Source organism: Sceloporus occidentalis, unplaced genomic scaffold (assembly GCF_023333645.1).
Source record: "Sceloporus occidentalis isolate IW3139 unplaced genomic scaffold, rSceOcc1.0.p SCAF_41, whole genome shotgun sequence".
In the NCBI taxonomy this organism is placed as follows: Eukaryota; Metazoa; Chordata; class Lepidosauria; order Squamata; family Phrynosomatidae; genus Sceloporus; species Sceloporus occidentalis.
The window spans coordinates 6,662,797-6,685,335 of NW_028317021.1; the positions used below are offsets into that span (position 1 = coordinate 6,662,797).

General features: G+C 44.9%; 2 protein-coding genes across 4 annotated transcripts in view; one reads left to right on the forward strand and one right to left on the reverse strand.

Moving 5' to 3' along the window:
* Positions 1-2,247, reverse strand: part of BRAP (BRCA1 associated protein) — a 58,497-nt gene extending 56,250 nt beyond the window's left edge. The window contains exons 1-2 of one of the 2 annotated variants that reach the window (XM_089489718.1): positions 2,103-2,247; positions 314-428 (exon numbers count right to left, since the gene is read on the reverse strand). The gene's annotated coding sequence lies outside the window, so the exon portion shown is untranslated. The remainder of the gene's footprint in view (positions 1-313; positions 429-2,102) is intronic. The other variant, XM_089489719.1, reaches the window with a different exon arrangement.
* A 426-nt stretch (positions 2,248-2,673) lies between these two features.
* MAPKAPK5 (MAPK activated protein kinase 5) lies at positions 2,674-20,591 on the forward strand. 2 transcript variants are annotated; one of them, XM_089489721.1, is made up of 14 exons: positions 2,674-2,939; positions 5,568-5,641; positions 7,571-7,646; positions 8,336-8,433; positions 9,342-9,450; positions 12,493-12,582; positions 13,179-13,274; positions 13,818-13,898; positions 14,941-15,128; positions 16,651-16,771; positions 17,789-17,919; positions 18,904-19,025; positions 19,368-19,472; positions 20,325-20,591. In XM_089489721.1, the coding sequence occupies exons 1-14, from the start codon at positions 2,904-2,906 to the stop codon at positions 20,417-20,419; spliced, it is 1,422 nt and encodes a 473-aa protein (XP_089345847.1). In that variant the 5' UTR covers positions 2,674-2,903; the 3' UTR covers positions 20,420-20,591. The 2 variants fall into 2 exon arrangements, with proteins under 2 accessions (XP_089345847.1, XP_089345848.1); XM_089489722.1 differs by having other exon boundaries at positions 18,904-19,019.
* The last annotated feature ends 1,948 nt before the right edge of the window (positions 20,592-22,539 follow it).

Here is a 22,539-nt window from a genome sequence, read left to right on the forward strand (position 1 = left end):
TAGAGGGAAGGGCATCTTGTCTTTTGCCAAAGGCAGCAAAATGCCCTGGCCTTGCCCTGAAGCAGTGTTATTCACTTGCAGAGCATGAAAGTATTGGGTTCTGAGAAGCATGCCACCTCTGAAACCTGCCAGTTGCATTTGGCTGTTGTTTCAGTCCCCTTTGCCACCTGCACACCTTGAAGATCTGTGATTTCATCAACCTGGATGATCCATCCACCAGTGCCGACCACAGCTGTTCCACACCACTGTTGTGCACATATATAGCTTGCAACCAGGGCCATCCTTAAAGGTTTCCTAACTTGGTAGAACTCACCAGAGATTGCTGGAACAACACAACAGTGCGGCTGAGCAGGGATCTGTGGACAGGCCTCACCGTAGGTGGCTTGAAATCGGCTTGGCTTGCGGCCTTCCACAGTATGGCTTGTATCCTACATAAGGATAACCAGTTATTATTAATGGAGCCATACGTACTTGAAATAGCACCATCCAGGCGTAAAAGGGATGCCTGAGCTTGCTTTGGCGCAAGAGTTCAAAAGATACAAACAGATTATTTTGTCAATTTGGCAAGCAGAGCTTGGAAATTACAAGCTACAAGCAATACTGCCATGTGTATAGAGTGGCTTTTGGGATACGTAACTGCTGTTTCAGGAAGTTCAGCAGTTACGCATTACATGTTGTTGGTTACTCTCTGCCAAAGTAGACCCATTTAACTTGAATGGTGGGTCAACGCACAGGTAAAGCTATTGATTCAATGGGTCTCCTGTAGTCGTAACTAAAAATAGGATTTAAGCCACGGGGTGTAGGTAAATTGTAGAAACAATACACATTATTATTATTATGAAAGTGAAGGCTTTTAGGGCTGGCATCCATAATATTTTGTGGGTTTTTTGGGCTATGAGGCCGTGTTCGAGAAGAGTTTATTCCTGACGTTTCGCCAGCTGCAGCTGCGGCTGGCAAAACGTCAGGAATAAACTCTTCTCGAACACGGCCTCATAGCCCAAAAAACCCACAAAATATTATGGATTGACCTTTGAGTGTTACAGCGCCATCCTATGTGGAATCCTGGGATTTGTCCTCTTGCAAGGTCTTTATAGCCCCCTCGGCCAGAGTCCTGGTGCCTCCGAAAACGACAAACCCCAGGATTTCTGTCAGATGGAGCCATGGCAATCCAAGGGGTGTCAAACGGCGTTCTTTCTCTGATGGAGATGCACCCCAGTGTCTCTCTAGACAGAAAAAGGGGGGAAGAATGAGTGAGAAAGAATGGAAGGGTTGTGCAGAAGGGCTAAGTTGGATGAAATACTGAAGAGAGGCTTGCCAGATCAGCTTTTGCTGTCCTTCCGATCAGCGAGGCAACTGAATACGGCTTGGACATGTTGTTCTACGTTTTATATTGACGTATACGCGGTGGAAGCTGTGGGCTTCGTGAAGTAAGACAGAAAGACACTGTCGGGGTTCTATAAAATCATCTCTTTGAGAGCGCTTGAACACCCTTGGCTCCATGCTAGGGAATTCTGGGAAACGTCGATTGAGCCTTCCCTGTCAGCCAGAGCTCCGAGGTTACAACAAATTGCAATTCTTAGGCTGCATCCCCACTGGAGAAATAACCCGGTTTGGCCCCACTTTAGCTTTTCCTGGCCCAAGGCTATGGAATTCTGGGAGTTGAACTGCCTTGGTTCAAAGCTATGGAATTCTCTGGGCCCACCACAAACTCCAACTCCCAGGATCCCATAGTCTTGAGCCAGAAAGAGCTAAATTGGTGCCAACCCGGATTATTTCTCCACTGTGGACGCAGCCTTAGGGTTTGCTCGCACTGGGCCAGCAGGGCAGTTCCCGCGGCCTCAAAGTGGATCCTTCCTGCAGCTTAATGTGAGAAAGATTTATCGACTCTTCTCCCTCACTTCATCGCCAGAGAAACTATCCCTCGCTGAAAAGATTGGAGGAGAGCCAGGTGTGAGAGACTTGAACTAATCGCTAAGGCTGCATCCATACTGTGGAAATAATTCGGTTTGAGGGCGCTTGAACCGCCCTGGCCCCGGGCTGTGGCATTCTGGGAAGCGGAGCGAGCGGGGAGGAGAAGGCCAGGGCCATGTTTTTATACACACCTTTCGCGAAGGGAGGGTTGGAAGCTATTTCACTCGCTTTCCCAACCGCCCTGTTTGGTTCGCTTTGGGGTTTTTTTTTCCCCCCCTGAGGGGGCTCAAGTCGTCCCTAAAAATGGCGGCCTCGTCGGCTGCCGCCGTTGGAAACCTCGCGAGACGAGAGCTGGCTTCGCGCGGGGAAAAAGAAAAAAAGAGAGACCAGGGGCGGCGCCAAGCGAGGCCAGGAAAGCCCCGCCCCCTTTTCTTCCTGGAGGCCGAGCCCCCGCCCCTTCCTCGGGTCCTCCTCCCCTCAAATAACCCCGCTCCCCCGCCCCTCCCCGCGTGACGTCATCAAGGCAGCGACGCCCCGCCGCCCTCCCAACGTGAAGAAAGCAAGCCCCGGCCAAGAAAGGCAGGCAGGGGGCTTTGCCGCCTTTGGGGGGCTCCAGGATGCAGGGGGCCTCCGGCGCGGCGGGCCTGGCCCAAAGCGGAGCAGCAGCAGCAGGAGCAGCAGCAGCAGGAGGAGGAGGAGGAGGAGGAGTTAGGCGCGTTTAGAGGAGCGGCGAGGCGGGGACTCGGAGGAGGAGGGAGGGGCGAAGCGGAGGCAATGGCTGGCGGCTCCCGGACTGAGGCGCTGAGGCCGAGCCCGGCTTGGAACAGCTGAGGGGAGCGGCCCTTTCGCTCGGCGCTGCGCTTGCCTTCCCCCGGGCTGCTGGGCGGGGGGGATGAGGAGGAGGCGGCGACAGCGACCACGACTTGCAGGGGGAGCCCCGGCCTCGCCTTGTCCCCCGGCCCCAGCCCCGAGCCTGAAGGAGGAGGAGGAGGATGTCGCAGCAGCCCGAGGCGGACAAGATGATCAAGGTGAGGCCGCGGCGCCTGCAAAGCCCCCAGCGCTCTGGAATTCTGGGAGTTGGAGTTGGTTGTGGGGCCCCGAGCGGAGCTCCGCTCCGCTCGGGGCCCACAACCAACTCCAACTCCCAGAATTCCAGAGCCTTGCGCCAGGAAAGAGTTAAAGCTCCGCTCTGGACCCCACACCAAACTCCCAGAATTCCATCGCCTTGAGCCAGGAAGCGCTAAAGCGGGGCCCAATGGGGTTCTTCCTCCCATGGGGCTGCCGCCCAGATCTCCTCGCCGTGCCGCCTTCCTCCCAGGCTCAAGGCTGGGCTCTGGGCCTCAGGAGAAACTCCAACTCCCAGAATGCCATGGCCTTGAGCCAGAGCAGAGTCCGGGCGGGGCCAAAGCGGCTTCTGGAGGAGGGCCACCCAGGGCAAGCCGAAGCCTTCTGGGAAGAAACCTCCAAAGGAGGAGAGCTGCCACCCGGATCGTTTCCCTGTCAGGCAGCCTTGAGCCCCAGGAAGTCCCTCCGAATGTGGAGCTGGAGTCCCTTTCCTTGTAGCTTGCATCCATTGTTCCAGGTCCTGTTCTCTGGAGCAGCAGAAAACAAGCTTGCTCCCTCCTCAATATGACATCCCTTCAAGTATCTAAATAGGGCTCTCATGTCGCCTCTTAACCGTCTCTTCTCCAGTTCCCTGAGTCACTTCTGCTAGGGCTTTGGGGTTGAATCCACTGATAAAGGATCCGGAGACTGTGGAGGTGGCATCTCCTTTCCTGGCACTTGCATCCATTGTTCCAGTCCTCATCTCTGGAGCAGCAGAAAACAAGCTTGCTCCCTCCTCAATATGACATCCCTTCCACTCTTTAAACAGGGCTACCCTGTCCCTGCCTTAACCCCCTTTTCTCCAGGCTGAACAACTCCCTAAGTCTCTCCTTGAAGGGCTTCATGGTTTCCAGACCCTTCGCCATTTCTGGTTGGACACACTCCAGCTTCTCAACCTCCTTTTTGAGCCATAGCATTCTCTAAGAGACTAAACTCTTCCAGAACATGGCCCCAAAAACGCACCCAAAACGATGGATGTCGGCCATGAAAGCCTTCAACTTTGCATCATAGCACCTTTGCTCTGGGCTTGGAGCACCTTTGAGACTGACTGAAAGAAAGAAGCTGGGAGCAGGAGCTTTGCTAGACTGGAGCCGGCCTCCTCAGCTGTTGGTCTGTCCCTGGACCCTCCGCTCTGGGCTTCTGAGGAAGGAGCTTCGAGTTCACTTAGTCTCAAAGGTGCTACAGGATTCCTCTGCAAGGTGGTCCAAGGTGAGACAGCCAGCTGAAGGCCAGCTGACCCGTCGGGGCTGTTGTTTGCTTTTTGGACACTTTGGGCAAGAGTGCCTCTGGGCATTGTGCAGACTGCCACTTCAGGAGATGCCCCATTCCCATGCCTCCTTGCTTAAAAGCCCAATGTTGGTAGCCTCCTCATTCAAAAGCAGCAGCCTTGTGATCCTGGAAGGCAATGGGTCGACATTGCTCCCGATCGCATCCAAACCCAGGATGGGAACTGGGATTATTCAGACATTGTTGCCTCTCCCTTTCATGTCATTCTGACTTATGGTGACTCTATCATAGGGTTTTCTTGGCAAGATTAATCTGAGCGAGCTTTGGTTATTGGCCTCTTCTTAGGTTGAGAGAATGTCATCCAATGGGTTTCCAGGGCTGAGCAGGGGTTCAAGCCCTGGTCTTCTAGAGTCCAAAGCCAAGGTGCTAACATGCAACTAGAATCGTTTGTATTAGAAGCAGTCATGCCAATAGTTGTTTTTACTTAGAGAGTGATCCCGCATGCCAGGAAGTGGGAAGTCTCCAGCCTTTCGGATGTTGGGACTGCAGCTCCTAGCATTCTTCGCCATGGACTGTGCTGACTAGGTTTGCAGGGAGTTCCGGGTTGGTAATATGGGAGCCACATTATTCTCACACCTGCTGTATGCCCTTACCTTGCATTAAGCCCCATCGACAACTCTGGGATTGATTCTGAAGCAACATGTCTAGGACTGCCCAGTTAAGCAATCCAGAAATTGTTTTTTTGCAAGTGCCAAAAAAGACCGCAACACATCTTGTTCATAACTTGCCAGGAGTGTTCTCATTTCCTGTTGATGGCCTTTGGGGAAGTCCTCTGTAGGTGCTGTAGACCTTGGCAAAGGGATTTCTGGGGAATACAACTGCCAGAATGCCCTGGCCAGCAACTGACTATGCTGGCTGGGAGATTCTGGCTGCTGAAGGGAAAAATAAAACGGCATTTCCAAGCTTTTCTGAAACAAGTTGGGAGACTGAGGAGGAAATACAATGGCTTCACTAAGGCATGCTTCTTAAGTTCCTGACAGGATTTCTGGAGATGCTGCTTATAGAATTATATTTATAAATGTTACTCAACATCTTCATTGTGCACTTTGGGCATCTCAGATAGACCTGGCTATGAAAATGTATGGCTTAATGCATTTGTTAGTCTTACTGTCCCACGTGGTTCTTTACTTCCGAAATAAGTGGGAAACACAACAATACAGATGTAAACCTCAGGATTTGTAACTCTCTCTCTCTTTCTTTTGACCTCATTGCTCTAGAGAGGCTAAAGTATTTCCGTTTCATTTCTTTTGTTGTTGGAAAAACAGGAAACTTCTATTTTGGAAGAATACCACATTAACTGGACTCAGAAACTGGGAGCTGGAATCAGTGGTCCAGTAAGGTAAGAACTGTCCCCTCCTTTGCTGTCACCTTCATGATCACCTTGAAATAATGGAGCTTCTAGTTTTGCTGTGAGCAGAAATCACTGCCCTCTATCCCCTTTGTTGTTTAGGTTATTGAAAAAAAATAATGTCCTTAAGAGATTTCAAATACATTTAGTTAGTATACTTTTGTCAGTGTTATTCTGCAAGGCTCCCAGTAGACACTCAGCCTTGCGTTTGCACTCATCTTGCTTCAACAAGCGCATCAGAATTAGTGTCTCCAGAAAACTCTCAGGGTCAGAGATCCTTTTAATTGTTCTAAAACACTGTTTGTTTTTATAGCCTTTGAATAGGTCCTGTCAAAACAAAGTGTGACTTTCATACATGATGATGTGCCTTTGGGGCATGTGAGAGAAAAAATCATATGTGACCCATTCAGCCTCATGAATAAACTAATAGAAACAGCCCCAAAATGTTACTGTCCCAGCAAAAGACTATTTTAGTCCCTTATGGCACTATCTTGAAGGAAAGACAACCAGCTCTTAGAATCATAGAGTTGGAAGAGACCGCCAGGGCCATCCAGTCCAACCCCCTGCCATGCAGGAAATCCAAATCAAAGCATCCCCGACAGATGGCCATCCAGCCTCTGTTTGAAAACCTCTAAGGAAAGAGACTCCACTACACTCTGAGGGAGTTTGTTCCATTGTCGAATAGCCCTTACTGTCAGGAAGTTCTTCCTGATGTTGAGCTGGAATCTCTTTTCCTGCAGCTTGCATCCATTGCTCCGGGTCCTAGTCTCTGGAGCAGCAGAAAACAAGCTTGCTCCCTCCTCAATATGACATCCCTTCAAATATTTAAACAGGGCTATCATATCACCTCTTACTCACCATAGGTGACCAGATAGATGGTGATCTCTTTACAAAACGGTGGTTTCTGAGCCATTCTAGTGGATGGTTCTTCTTCCCATAGAGCCAAGGTCTTCTCTACCCAGAGGTGGTCATGATGCGCTCCATCATTGCTTGAAGTCACAGCAGCTTCTGATGGTAGTTGTGGTCAAAATCTGAAGGAGGATAGAATACGTTTCAGGGAGCAAGCAGGCAGCTGTCTTGATGGCCAAGGTCACTAATGTGTAATATAAAGGTTTAATGTAAAGGCTTATATGTTTCTTGTAGCCAACCAGGGTCTGGGATTTCTTCTAAAATGTCAGAGCAAGTTGAACTGATGACAGTACTTGGGTTGGCCTTTGTGTCCATGCAAGAGGGCCCTAGTTTAGGCTTTGGCATTAAAAGATCTGAACCAATGAGACCATCTGAAACTCTGCCAACTGTGTTTCTGGCAGAGCACAGGAAACTAACTTTTTTGGACTATTAGCTCCTAAAATCCCTCAACTGGTAGGGCCACTGGGTGTGCTGCCTATAGGAGTCTGACAGCTGGGGAGGCGAGCAAAAAACAAACAGTTCCAAGCTTTGATTTCCATCACTGTTAAGTGACCCCAGCAACCCTGGATATATCTGGGATTTGATGGTAGGCCAACATGGTGTAGTGGTTTGAGCGTTGGACTGTGATTCTGGAGACCGGGGTTCAAATCCCCACTTGGCCATGGAAACCCACTAGGTGACCTTGAGCAAGTCGCATGCTCTCAGCCTCAGAGAGAGCAAAGAAAACCCTGTGATAGTTTCACTTAGAGTCAACATAAGTCAGAATGACTTAAAGGCGCACAACAACAATACAATGGCACTAGAGACCCAGACTTTTAGTTAGGTGTTAGATCCTATTGATGAGAGTCTTTGTAGCATGCTGTGTCCAAACAGCGATGTGGAGATGGATGCAGGAGTAGATTGGGGAGGAGTTCTACTGATTTTTCTCTAGTTGAAGTGTTGAATGCATTTGTAAGCTGGTAAGTTCCCCAGGCTCCTGTTAACCAAATTATTCTACTGCTGTCTGGACAGGGTCTGCATGAAAAAATCGTCTCAAGAACGGTTTGCACTGAAAATCCTTCTTGATCGCCCCAAAGCTAGAAATGAGGTATGGTACATCATGCTTGGGAAGCATTCGATAAATTGGTCTGTCCGCTCATGTATCTTCCCCACTCCTTGTTATACTGAAACAATGTGTAGTAATAGAAAACACTAACTAACTAAGTAAATAGCAGCCTATGTTTAATAATATGTTTAATAAATATACAGCTATGAAAGCCAGTATGGTTTGCAAAAGGGTTGCTTGATTCTCAAATTGTCTTTTATTTCTCTGTGCCTTTGAACACATGGAGGCCATTCCCTCTTTGCTAAAGGAAGTGCTCTTGGTGTCCTTGCATCTAACAACTGGGACAAGAGCCTTTAGGAAAGATAGCATAGTTGCTGTTTCCAGGAGAGTAGTGGGAGTCTTGCAGCAAAAAAGAGGTTTTTTTCAATCACCTTAAAGATCAACAAGCTTTATTTGACTCAAATTTGACTCCAGCCTGCTTCACCAGATGATTGGAGAGTTGCATCACTTGGCAGATGCTATACACATGCTTAGGTAGGCGCAGAATGTAAGTGATGCAGTCTGAGGAACTGAAATGCCAAACGTTCAAAAAGTAATCAGTTCTTGTCATAATTCTGCCAGCATTTCTCAGATGGACTTTAATTCTTCCACTGAGGTTGTCACACATGCATTGGGGTATAAAAAAAAATCTTGTAAGGGTGTATGGTAACCCCTCTTCCTTTCCTTATTAGGTCCGGCTTCACATGATGTGTGCCATGCATCCCAATATTGTTCAGATTGTTGAAGTCTATGCTAACAGTGTGCAGTTCCCTCATGAATCCAGTCCAAGGTAAGGCTGTGCAGGATGGCTTAGTTTTGGTGATGCCCTTTCCCTGCTTTGCTGAGCATGTGTAGGGGTCCTGTTGTGAATCTCAGACCACTTTTTTGCTAACCAAAAGGGCAAGTATTCTTCTCATTTTTTCCTCCTCGCTTTTGTGTGCTTTCCTTTTCATTGTGATGAGCATGTTGTTCAGAGTGTGTTGACATTTTTCTGTCTTCTAGCTGGTCTAATTTCCTAGCCTTCTGGCTTCCATTTTCTGAATACTGGAATGCATACAGCCTAAATAAGAAACTCCTCTAGAGATGGACAATGGACACCTGCTCTTTACAAAATATATATACTGGTCTTACCATATCTTGGGTGTCATTAAGCCTGGCAGAGTGAGAGTTTGGTCTGACCAAAGCTGGGAAATGTTGTTTGGACTACAAATACTAGAATTCCCCAGCCGGTCATGGTTTCCCATCTTCGATTCTGACTGTAGATTTCCCTATTCAAGCCTCATTGAAGCAAATGGGCAGTTGCATTGACCTGAAATGTTTAGGCTTGGCATGAGCTTGAGCCACCCACTAAATAACCAGTTGCATAGCTCACACATATGTTTCTGCAGAGATAACGCCTCACCTGAAAAATGCCTCCTTTTTTCCTTGACGTAAATCAAGGCTTTTCCTTAATGCACTGGAGAGAGTTTTTCAAAAGCACTTAAGCAGAGGTCTGAAAGAACCAATTTTTTACACCTCCCAATCCTAAATTGTCGATCTGCAGTGATTTCCCTCCCCTTAAGACTGACTCAACTAGCAGAGCTGTTACAAAGCAGTTGCTCAGGCCTGCTTGCTTGCACACGCAAGGTGATAGCATACTTTTTTTTATTAATGTTTTGGGTTTATTTCATTTAACAAACTGGAATGCTTTTAAAACAGGGCTCGGCTCCTAATTGTAATGGAGATGATGGAAGGGGGCGAACTGTTTCACAGAATCAGCCAACACCGGCACTTTACTGAGAAGCAAGCAAGCCAAGTAACAAAGCAGGCAAGTTCGAACACTCCAACCCCCCAACCCCCCAACCCATCCTTGTCTAAGCGAAAACAGTGGGAGAAGGGCTCATAATACTGACAATTTTCTTGGGATGGGAGGGCTAAGAGACAAGCTTAAAAAATACCCAACTCCTCCAACACAATCAGAAGATTTTGCCTGCTTTGTTATAATCGAAAAACTTGTTTCTGGTTTTCTGATGGCCGAGGCACAGTATTTTATTTATTTCTTTTTCCATGTTAAAACTTGGGAACTGGACCCTTCTGGGTGGGTTCAGGGCTGGATTAAGTTGTGCCAAGACTTTAAACTATGTCAGGCTTAAGAAACCCTTTACAAAGCATCAGAAATGTGTATTTAACTTTTTTATGTGTGTTTAGAGGTCTTGCATAACTAGAGGCCCTAAACTATAACTGTTGGATTGGACAGAATCACAGATTGTGTGGACATTGTGTGAGAAGTGGCAGGAAGATAGTTCAGACTCCCAGGAGCCTGAATTTATTTCCCAGTAGCACACCGTTTGGGGGAGTTACTGGTCTACATAGATATGTTGAGCCCAGGAAGAAACCTCACATGGTTTTAGTTGAAATTGTTAGCATTCTGTTCAGCTGGGTTTGTGTTGGAATTCCCATTAGCCCTAGCAGGCATGGCCACTGATCTGAGGGATGAAGGGAGTTATGGTCCAGTGACATTTGGACATCCACCAAGTTGCTCACCCACTTGCACCCGGTGTTAAGCATTTGGACAGGTTGAAATGTTTTCTGGTTCTTTGGTGGAGTTCTCAGAAATAACCACACGACTTCCAAACTGCAAACACTAGCAGGCTGAAAACTACTGCAGCATGAAGCTAAGTAAACAGCATTTCTTGATCTTTTCAGTGAGAGCAGGCATATTGTATTTTTTGTTTGTGCTGAGGTTTTTGTTTTTTGTTGGTTTGTGGGTTGTTGTTGCTTTTTGTCCTTGTCTCTTTTGTCTCAATGTGTTCTTCTGGTCTGTTTTCGGAATGTGGTTCAGGCAATGGGGGTGGGGTGGGGTGGGGGAGATTGCTGTGTCTTCTGGCCCAATACCACTTCCCTTCAAAGTGGGTGCTCAGTTTATCACTGGAAGCTTTGTCTTTTGTTCTGATGAACTGGACAATGCAAACCTACCTACTTTTTGTTTTTTCTGTGTGTTCTGTGACTTGTCTTTTCCATCACAATACATTTGAAGTGCTTTATTCTGACTGAATGTTGGCAAACTTGCTGGGGGGGGGGGGGGGAAGAATGTCAGGAATTAAAAAAAACCATTTTATGAAGTAACGTAATCCTTGATGATGTTCACAAATTTTATCTGAAGGTGTAAAATGTTTCCATTGAGATCTGCTTATGAAATGGACTCAGTGCACCATCATGGGAAAGTCTGTAGCTATTACTCTGGAGCAACTGTTCTGAGTGTTGTCTGTAATGCTCCGTCCGTTCAAACAGGGCACCTGTTATTTTTCAAGAACTCTTTACTTCAAAATGGTGTCGCTGACTCCCCCTCCCAAAATTCAGAAATACAAACCTTTTTGGGTTCAGCCCAGCCTAAATCCTATTGATTTCATGGGCAAAGTCTTAAATACTCCTTCAAGAAAACCAATGGAAGTTAAACATTTTAACATAAGATGCATTTTGCCCTACGTACATTGATATAACCAAGAGAGTGCAGTCTAAGCCAAGGTCGGCTATGGATGGAGAAACATGAATCATGCAAATTGCATATAGTTTTGTAAATTTCCTAGTTCTCATGGTTACTCTGGCTTGAAAACATATATTTTGAAAATAAGCTAAAAAATAAAAAGTTGGACAAGATGCTTTGAATTAATTGTAGAGATCTCATGTTTGAAAGTCCACAGAGGTAGCTTCTTCAGAGGTCACTCTGTTCATTTGCCTTGGACAGTTTTAAAAGGTACTGGGAATAAGTGCAACATGTCTACCATCCACACACAGCTGGTTTCTTGTTTTAGTGATGACAATAATCCTATAGAACTAACTGTGCATTTTAGCCTCACTATCTGGGCTAAACAAATTGGTCAGCTTTGAGAGAAGATAGTGCAGTGCCATGTATCTCATTTGAGTCATGGTTGGCTCTGGGGATCACATAATAAGCAATGCCTGAGAGCTACAGTTCACCCCTTAGCAAGTAGCAAGAAGGATGGAAATCTGCTGCAACCTGCCTTCATTGTTCAGTTCTTGCACATAACAGTGCCAGTGTTTGCGCAGAACATAATCACTTAAGTATGTCAAAGAAAGGGCTGTGTTGTGATGCAACATTGGTACTGAAAGTCTAATTTGCTAGCCGGATTAACACTTTGTGTATGAAAGCAAAACAAGTTGTGGTAAACTGCAGTGTGGCTTGGGTCAAATCGCAATGGTTTCAAACGCAAGCGCATCAACTGTTCATCCTCTTCGCAAGGCAGCTTTGTGAGGGGTCTGCTCAACCCAGTCTCAAGTTTGCAGTTGTCAAGAGTTGTCTCAGGCTGTTGCAGAAACAGAAGAGAACAAAGTGTGTGTTCTGTGGAAGCCTTGTGAGGAATGCTGGGAGCAATGCTGAGCTTTCTAGAAGCAGCCCGACAGCCTGTCTCAAGTCAGAAATGCTATTTGGCTTTGTAGAAGCACAAAATGGGTGCCTCTATCCCACAAACTGTGGACAATTTACTTTCTTTTCCATTTACTTGGCATTGTGCATTTCTTGTCTCAGGCAATGCTTCTGAACGATTACTCTCTCTGCTACTGGCTATATTCTTTATTGTTGTCACAATTTTAAGGAATGACAAGTCCCTTCCCTGCCCCCATTCCCGACTCCCAGCTTGTAGCCATGGATTTAGATGACGGTTACTTATCTGCTAGACATTTTTTATCTTGGAAGGTAAGCATGGTGGTCTACCAGGTCTCTTCCAGCTATGTTGGACTACAGCTCCCAGAATCTCAGTCAGCATAGTTGACCCCTTTCTCAAGTGCTGTCACGTGAGCCAGAAAGCTTTTCCATGCCTCGTGTTCTGACTTCCTTGTGTCTTTTTTCCAGATAGCTTTGGCCTTGCAACACTGTCATTCTTTGAACATTGCACATCGAGATCTCAAGCCTGAGAACCTTCTTTTCAAGGATAATTCTTTGGTAATATGGAAATTTTCTGTTTAAACTCTTGATAATTCTGTTATCACTAGAATGTTCACTGGCCTCCAAAACCCACTCATGTTCCTGCTTCCATCCAAGAGCCTACTGCCCTCTTCGGACCTTAGGGCCTGTGTGAGTGTTTTCCTTAGCCTTTCTCTTTCTTTGGCCCATCCTTCTTTCCCCACTGTGCTGCAGCCTTTGTCCAGCCATCCCTTAGATTCCTCCTTGGCTTGGTGGCTATACAGCCTGGGAAATTCCCTGTCAGAAAATAGGTTGAAATAGAACTTCCAGAACCCCAACTGATGTTGCAAGCTGTCATGCAAAAAGTCATTTTGCCAAGCTCTGCTCTCCATCCCTTAGTTTCTTTTCCTTCTAGCCTGTCTGCCACTTGGTATCCCAGCCATCAGCAGCAGTGCAACCTTCCCTTCCTTCACAGGAGTCTTCCCTTCTCTTGAAGAAGCTGCTGCAGTTGTTCAGCATTCAGCCATTGGCCGCTTTGCCCTGAGCATTTTACCAAGAGCAATGTTGATGGAATGGGTGAGGGGTGAAAGTGAGCAACCACTCACCTCTTGAATATCTCTTCTTGCCTACTTTAGGATGCCCCAGTGAAACTCTGTGACTTCGGATTTGCCAAGGTGGACCAGGGAGACCTGATGACGCCACAGTTCACTCCTTATTACGTGGCACCTCAGGTAAGAGAATTGGTCTAACAATTCAAAGGATTCCTTCTCATTCTTCTGGCCTTCCAGAGTGGCTTGCATGAGCATGCATAGAAAGACAGCTGGGAAAAGGTAGCCTTGCAAGTGGTATGGCAGAAGTAGGAGAATCTTATTTCCTGGGGTCACAACCTGGCCATGTTTCCTTCCCATGGCACCATCTTTTAGCTGTTTCCCAACTGGTATGTGGGGCAATATGCCCCATCCTATAAAACTGCTGTGCCTCTCCTAAGGCATATGTACTGATAGTAGAGCATTAATTCAAAATGTTACATGGTTCTTTAAGAGTGTAATTGAAGTAGCTTATACTCCTGAAAACATGTTTTTATTGTTTTATTCTTTGTGTAAGCAGCAAGTACCTGTAAACTAGTGTGATCAGGTAGCTTTGCCTCCTGGCCTTACAGAAGCTGGAATTTGCTTGCATCTGTACAGTTTCTTTGCAAAAATGCTTTTTCGTGTTTTTGAGGAAACTGTGCAGATATGTCTAAAATCACCCTTGTTTTCTCTCTATTCTAACAGGTATTAGAGGCCCAAAGAAGGCATCAGAAAGAGAAGTCTGGAATCATCCCTACCTCACCAACACCCTACACATATAATAAGGTATGTTTCTCAGCCCACACTCACCTTGTGGATCAAGTTTCAGGCCCATGCAGCAGACATTCTTCCACGTTTTCATGGAGAACTTAACACCTGGCCCAGAATCTGAAAAGAAATAAAGAATTCTATGATTTTTTAAAAATATATTTTTATTGCCATTCAATCCACCAGATGTATCCACATATCAACATCAGACATAAAACGTATACAACATGACATAAGAACTTACATAAGTTAACATGATTTTTCAGCACTCATCTATATTGGGATTTTTTTTTCAAAGCAAGGATCTTGTCTTCGGGGTCAAGGGGCTGAAAACAGACAGGCAAAAGGGCTCTTAATATTTAGGGGAAGGTATGTCTGCCTGATTATTCTTGTTGCGTCCAGTCAGATTCTCAGTAAAGTATACATCAGGGTGTCCAAAGTGAAGGCTCTGGGTGGCCTTCAGGCCCCCAATGAAGTTTTTGATTTTTCATTTCTGAAGAAGGCTCAACCTTCTAGGGATAGTAAGGGGCAACAGGGGCTTTTTTCAAAACAGTTGACTTCCTATCACTTCTAGTTTTGTTTGGGGGGGGCACTCCTAGGCAAAGGTAAACCCTCTCTGAAGAAATCTTGCCAAGAAACCTCCATGATTAGGTCGACATAAGATGGAAACTACACAAAGGCATACAACAAGAAGACCTAAATCACCTGTATCTTTGGGTTGTAACCTGGTAGAATTTCCCACCATGGCCACAAGAGGGCAGAAGGAACCTTCCTCAATTATGAGAAACAACTATTTTGGTAAAATGTTACAAAGGGGGTAGAGTAGCTTCTGAGTTCCTAAGAGTACCTGCTTCATGCCACCTGTGTGCCATGATTGCATAGTACAAAAACAGCTGCATTCCATAATTTGAGTAACACACTTGAATCTTCCTAATGCATAGTTGTCCTTTTTCCTCTGCAGAATGTTCACATAGCCATTATCTTTCTTACACCTCCCCCACCAATCACATAAAATGGTGTTCCATAAATACTTAATATTCCTCTTTCCCTCTCCTCCTAGAGCTGTGACCTATGGTCCTTGGGAGTTATTATATATGTGATGCTGTGTGGCTACCCACCTTTTTACTCAAAGCACCACAGTCGGACAATTCCCAAGGACATGCGGAAAAAGATCATGACTGGGAGCTTTGAATTTCCAGAAGAAGAATGGAGCCAGATCTCTGAAATGGCAAAAGACATTGTTCGCAAGTAAGTTTGTTACACGAAATTCCTCTTCTATCTAAAGAAGCAAGGTGTGACCAGGTGAGGTGAGCAGGAATCTCAAACTGCATTTATTGACTAGTAGAGTTCATCGCTGCTACAAACAGATGGGAGTTTTTTGTTTATAGAGGGGCTGCTTCCTAGGCATGAGCCAGCCAGATCCTGTTGTTCTAGGTTCACAATATGCAAGGGCAGCTTCACAGAGTGTGAGAAAATCATGCCTGGGGCATTGATCAGATGCAAAGGAACAGCCAGAAGTTATCTGTTGTGGGAAGGAGGAGAATGAATCCATCATTTTTATGACATGCAAAAGGAGAACTTGCACTAAGCTGTGGAGGGAAGGCTATCCAACCGGCAGGAGCGTTGCTGTGGTGATCCACCCATCTTATAGCCTTATTGGCAATTACACAAAAAGCTGCCAGTTCCCAGAGAGTAGGAGAGGCGTGCACACGTGCAGAGAAGTGGCTGCTTCTCCATCCTTTCTGATTGAAGAAACTGCACAGAGGTTGCTTTGCTGACCTGGTTGCTGCAAAGAGAAGCATGATACATTCAGCCACTCAAAACAAGCCCCAGCCAGTTGAGCACCAGTATTCTTTTGAGAGTAAGTACAATGATTTTGCCAATCCAGGCCATAGCCCTTTCTCGTCTGTGACCTGATGGCTGACCTGGTTTCTAACATGCCCTCCAGCAGTGGTGCTGATGTCCAGCTCTGTGCCCTCAGACCTATCTAGTAGGATTGGGTCTCTCTCCATTTACCTCATTGTTTCCAAGTAGAACTTTTATTCAGAGTCCTCTCCTGGCCTCCTTATGTACTTAGTATGTGTGTGAAAGTGCTTTTATGTTGCCTGTTGAATTATGATCATTCTATTAATTTCATAAGGTTTTTCTTAAGTGAGGAATACTCAGCATTGCCTTCCTCTGAATATAGCCTCCAAGCAGCTGGTGTTCCATGGCAGTCCCTCGTCCAAGTATTAACAAGTTCAAAAAATCAGCAGAAGCCATTTCCGTGCTAAGGGATTGTTATGCCATCTTCTGTGCCAGTTTACTGAGTACCACTTGCTAAAGATGTTTGGCCATGGTTGAAGTTTCCAATGGAAAGTTGTTTCATGATGCAGCAGGGCAAAGCAGGCTATCTCAGATCTGGGAGTTCCAGGAGCAGGAATTGCAGGCATTGATGGCCAAACAGCAGCCTAAGATTTCTCTAAAACTGTTGGCTCTGGCAAATTAGGAAGAGCTATTTAGTGCTTCAGTTCAGGCAAAAAAAAAAAAATGACTTGAAGCAGCACTGGTTGGACAGCGGGAATGGATGCTGCCTCTCTGTAGGGGCCTTGTCTTCTGACTTGAACTTGTGTTCCACACTGACAAAGAGAATGAGGAAAAGATGGAGCCAAATACTGTGTTGACCTCAATGTGTCTTAGGGGCTGTATCTGTTAGAAGCAGGATGCTGTGAGAGGTCATTCTGTAGGGATGAGATGGGCTTGTGATGGATTTTGCTTGTTAAACTCTTAGGCTACTGAAGGTCAAGCCAGAGGAGAGACTGACAATTGAAGGTGTTCTGGACCACCCTTGGCTGAACTCCACAGAAGCTCTCGATAACATCTTGCCCTCTGCGCAGTTAATGATGGACAAGGTTCTTACTGTTTCTATTTTGTTTTCTGAAATGGTTTCTTGGCTCAACTCTTTGAGGAAGAATGGGGCCTGCTTAGACCAGGTCAGGTTATTTGTTGATCTAGCTTTAACCTGTAGCAGCTCTCTGGGTCTCAGGGAGGGAGAGCTGTTCCTGTCACCTGTTGTCACATCCTTTTAACCAGAGAGGCATAGGCTGAGATGAGGAACTTTCTTCCCACAAAGCATGCATAGCACCACTTTGTTGTAGTTTTAATACAGTCTTCAATCCTGAGATTAAGATTCTTTAATTCCAGTTGTTGATTTTTGCACCGTGTTCGAGTTGTGAATCAGAAATTGAAGTGAATTGAAAGAACAACTCTTTGATGAAAGATCAGAGCCTCGTGTCTCAAGGGTAGATGAGCAGTTATTACAGAATCTAAACACTCTGACAGAGAAGGCTAAATGTCTCACAAAACTTGCAGTTCCCAGGATACCCTGGCATTGAGCCAGGGCAGTTCAAGCAGTCTCAAACTGAATTATTTCTGCAGTGTGTTTTGGACTCAGTTGGTGCTCTTGGTCAGCTCTTTGCCTCTGTGTTGCAGTTTTGAAAAGTACAATTTGAAGATTTGCAAACCACAGATTAGAGTACATCTTGGAAAGTTTCCTTTGTAGAACTGAAACTCCTATAATCCACCAGCCAGCATAACTGTAGTCTAGACAAGTAGGCTTTCCAAACCCCAGTTTGGAGACAGCACAAACTCTCGCTTTCCATTTGGAAATCATACAAACAATGAGGCTGAGAGAGTATTAATGGAATATATACAGAAAATGACAAGATATTAAACTGTCGTAGGACTGAAGAGATTTAAAACAGTAACTTAAAAGGCCATAATAAAAGTATTTGATAATATTTTTATCAAATAAAAAAAAGTGTTATCTTCCTTTCTCCCCTCCTTTCTATTTGTTCTTATGCACAAAGATTTAAAACCTAAAAATATAACTGTTTGTTCTTTTCTCCCACTCTTCCTGCTCATACTAGGCAATGGTTGCTGGGATCCAACAGGCACATGCAGAGCAGCTGGCCAACATGAGGATCCAGGACCTCAAAGTCAGCCTGAAGCCCCTCCATTCAGTTAACAACCCAATCCTACGCAAGAGGAAATTACTGGGGTAAAAATGTCATATACTAACTTTAGGACAGTCTAATGCCCACCAGAGGTTGGGGAAATTCTATCTGGCTGATAACTGAGCATGTCATCCCAAAGTAAAGTTGGACACTGCATCTGAAAGGCCTGAAACCTTTGTTGGTAAGGGTGGCCTTGCAAACTTCTAAGAGGTCCCAAAGCTCAGCTGGGCGGTTGTAAAGCAAAGGTTTGAGACCTCTTTCCCTGACTGCTTGTGATTTCTGGGATTTTGAAAAGCATCACCTCTGTCACTGGAATTCAAGCAGTATCAGGGCAGGAGGATCAGAGGTGTGTGTGGCAAAATGAGGACATTGTTCCTCCATTAGAATTCAGCACGTACCACGTGAAATTTGCCTTCAAATTTCTAGCATGTCAGTGGCTTAAAATTTAAAACACTGAACATTTAGAAATACAGTTTAGGCATCCAGTGCCCAGGGAATGTGAACATAGCAAGTTATGAGTTCAAGGGGTAAACAATTTTCAGTGTTCACTCTCTCCAATGCCATAAAATTGGAAAGTGAAAGAAAATTTAATTTAGGAGGGCATTACTTATTATTATTATTATTATATTTATTTGTATCCAGCTCTTTTCCCAGGACTGGGACTCAGAGCGGCTGCACAGCATTAAAAACAGTACAATTAAAAAAATTAAAAATAAAATCAATTTTTTTAAAAAAGTACATTAAAAAAGGAATTAAATTATTACAATATGAAAACTTACAATATAAAATATTTGGGGGAACAATGCCTTATTTCCCCCTGCCCCCATAGCTACACCCCAGATGAGGGTGCTCTCCCTTCAAAAAGAAAGATTCCCTTTTTAAAGTGCAGTGCCCATAGCAGCCCTTGTCAAGAAACAGAATGGAGGGGGTAACAGCAAACAGCAGAGGGTAACATTTTAAAGAAAAAGAAGACGAACCTGAAGCTTTTATATTGGTGGTGCTCATCGTCCCTCTTCATTTTCACCTAGAACGAAGCCAAAGGACAGTGTGTTCATCCATGATCCTGAGAACAGCAGCGGGGACTCAAATGTGGCTCTCGAAAAGCTCCGCGACGTGATCGCCCAGTGCATCCTGCCGCAGGCTGGTAAAGGTCGCAGCTCTAAGACAAGTTGCATTCATGGAAGGGAGCAGGGGTGGGAGGTGTTGGTACCTGGACAAAGAGGGCAACGTTTGTCTTTTCCAAAAGCATTTAAATGTTTTAGCAGCAGTTATTTTGTTGACTTTTCTAAAAGCAGCAAGACTGGGAATCAATTGAAACTTGGGCAGGAGGGGATTCCACAATTTGGGGGCAGATGTTTGGACCGAACTACAGAGCAGCACTACCATGTGTGCTGCATGGGGTGGGGGCACAATGCCCAGCCACCCGTGTGATCTGGCATAACTTTTGAGGAACAACTCCATGACCGTGACCGTTTTTTCTGTTCCAAAACAGGTGAGAACGAAGATGAGAAACTGAATGAAGTGGTGCAGGAAGCATGGAAGTATAACAGGGAGTGTAAATTATTACGAGATAACCTCCAGACCTTTAGCTGGAATGGTAAGTACTACAAGCTTGGCTTGACATAAGAATGAGACTAAAAAGGCAAGAAGAGTAAGGAATATGCAAGGGAAGACACTGTTGTCTTCCTGCCCCACTTCTGGGCTGCCCTTGGGCATCTGGCTGGTCACCATGTAAACAGAATTTTAGAATCAGAATTGAAAGGGACTCCAAGGGCCATCTATCCCTCCCCCCCTTTATAGGCAGGAATCCACTGCTAAAGCATTCCTGAGAAATGGCCCCCCAATCTCTGTTTAAAGACCTCCAAAGAAAGAGCGTCCACCACCCTCTGAGACAGTCTGTTCCACTGTCAAACACTTCTTACAGTCAAGAGGTTCTTCCCAGTGTTTAGGTGGAATCTCTTGTCTTGCCAGTTGTCCTGACTGGTGTCTGTCCTAGTCCCTGGATTAGCAAAACACAAGCTCACTCCCATCTTCCGCATGACCTCCCTTCAGATATTTAAAGATGGCTATCCTGTCATCTCTCAGTCTTCTTGTCTTCAAGCTGAACATACCCAGCTTCCTCAGCTTTTCCTCATAGGGCTTGGTTTCCAGGCCTTTGGCCATCTTGGTCACTCTCCCCTTTATTTTTTCTGTACTGGTGCTCATTTTAAGCCTATGTTCTCATGTGATTTTAGTATTTTTTTTACTTCTGGCCTGTTAAGTTTGTATAATTTTCCTATATGTTGTTTCTAATGTCCTTATTGTTAACTTGCTGGTGGATCAGGCTTCCCCTCTTCTCTTTTATGTATACCAGTTGATTTTTTTGCCTTTGCAAGAGTGTCCGGCTCCTTAGCTGTTTGTCCTTTTTTACCTGTTTGGAAACTAACCATGTTTATGTCTTGTATTTTAGGTAGAGGATTCACGGACAAAGTAGACCGGCTAAAATTGGCAGAGATAGTGAAACAAGTCATTGAAGAACAGACAAACTCACATGACTCTCAATAGCTGGAGGTGGTTATTCTTAACAGTAAAAATACCCCAGTTATTTTTAACCAGTTGAGAATTTTCCTTTAAAATGTAAAAAAAGAAGTATTTTTTATGTAAATTAATAAATCATGATTATTTCATTAAATTTCCACACAGCTTGAAAAATGCTGTATAGATGTAGATAACAAGAATCACTGGTACTGTAATATTTTTTAAAAACTCAGTTCCTCAATATGTGAATATATATATATATATATTCATATATATATATATATATAAATATATTTATGCATATATATATATTCATATGTGTGTGTATATATATATGAACATATATAAATATAAATGAATATATATATATATAGATATATATAAATGATTTTTATGTATCGTTTAATTCATGATTCTGTTAAACTGGGCAAATTAATATTGTGCTCTCTTCCATAACCAGATACTGTAGTCCCCTTCCAGCTGCCTGTATTGAATGGTATCAGTTAATGTTGTTCTACTTCTACCCTTTGCATACAGCTCGATCAGTTACTTGAAGTAAGAACTGAGGGGTGTGAACCGCACGGTTCTCCTTCATAACCTTCTTCCAAGGCAGCCCATTTAGCAGTGACATAGTGGGCTCTACATCCTGTATGTCTCAGGTCTTTCAGCCTTCCATTGCAAGCCGTTTCTCCTTCTTTCCACTATAAGGACAGAAAACTCTCCTCTAGTCTGGACATCATCATCATCCTCCCCCCCGGCCGCGCTTTTCTGTTTGTTTTTTTTACAGTTTCTGTTCACAAAGATTTGTACATAGCTCTAGTTTTCTATCTTGCAACAGTTTTGCTTTTCAAGACTGGGCTGAGGGCAGTTTTTATACAGTTCGTTTGGTAGTATCACTCCTGCTGTATAGCCACTGAAATGGCCGTTTTGAGGCTGACCTAGGGTTTGTGGACTCCCTCCTCCCACCTGGGCTCACTACTCATGGAGTGGTTTACACATGGCTTCCTAAGCTGTCTTATCTCATGTAATCTCTGTGATCCATTATCTTTGGTTCTTCCTAGCCCATGGGTCACTCTCCGTCTCTCATCAGTCTTTCTTGGAAGCTAGAACCCTAAACTTTGCCTGTCTGGAGAACATGGCAACGTTGTCTCTTGCTTGGTCCCTTCCAGCTGTACTGACTGCTGGTCGTGAGTACTGGTAGCATTGCCTTATTGCTTTTAACCTTTAAAAGCAGCCTTAACCAGTCTGGGATTCTTTGGACGGGTGGTAAAACAACTCTCACCATCTCCAGCCAGTGTAGTTCCATCCATCCAGAGGGTCCCAGGCTGGCAAAGGCTGCTTTGAAACTATTAGTTTGGCATTTTGTCACTGATGAGAAAGTGCAGAATGCTGTACTTGGCAGTCCAGGATAAGCCAGTGAGCTGACAGTACTTAGTACATAAGAGGCCATCTGCTGCTTATTTGAGGCTTAAGACTGGGCCATGTCTAGTCTGCACTGTGTAAGCGCTAAAGAAAACCTGCCAAGAAATGTGCAAGAAAACCTTCCCTTTGGACATGCCCACAAGAATAAATGTCTAAAGAAGAGCAGTTCTTCCTTCCTCATCACAGGAAATATGAAAACTTCAGTTACCAAAATCAGTGCATTCCTGGACAAGACTTTGTAAGAGAAAATGAGGGTTACCAAAGCCAAAAATAACATAGGAACAATTGGAAGAAGGCCTTACACCACCAAAAGGAAAAGCAATTTAACAAACATGTTTCAGCAAACCTTTTATTCAAAACAAACAAGAGGCCTGTGTGTAGTGAAACAACTAAGTCAGGTGAAGCTTTGCATAAGTAGACAAAAAGAGACCATTTGAAGGCTTCTTCCAAAATGTATCCAGGACTGACTTTTCTTTTCCCCAGTGGGGCAGATGTGGTAGTGGCATTTTGCTGATCAGCTTATCTTGGCATGAGAAAGAGCTGGCATCTGAGTTTAGCACTGCCCTTTTAGCAGAGGTAAAGGGAGGCAACGCAGCGGTGCTGGAAATGCAGCCTTGACGCTATCTCTAAGTAGCACACCTCTCTCTACTTAGAACTGGAAGTGCACCTGACCCCTTAAGCTCCCAGCTTGCGTTGCTTTGGCTGCTCCCTTATCAAGGCAGCAT

Coding starts and splice junctions, on each gene's coding strand:
- MAPKAPK5 (XM_089489721.1), top strand. CDS start 2,904: ATGTCGCAGCAGCCCGAGGCGGACAAGATGATCAAG. Junction 9,451..12,492: donor CAAGCCAAGTAACAAAGCAG/GCAAGTTCGAAC, acceptor TCTTTTTTCCAG/ATAGCTTTGGCCTTGCAACA. Junction 19,026..19,367: donor CCTGCCGCAGGCTGGTAAAG/GTCGCAGCTCTA, acceptor GTTCCAAAACAG/GTGAGAACGAAGATGAGAAA.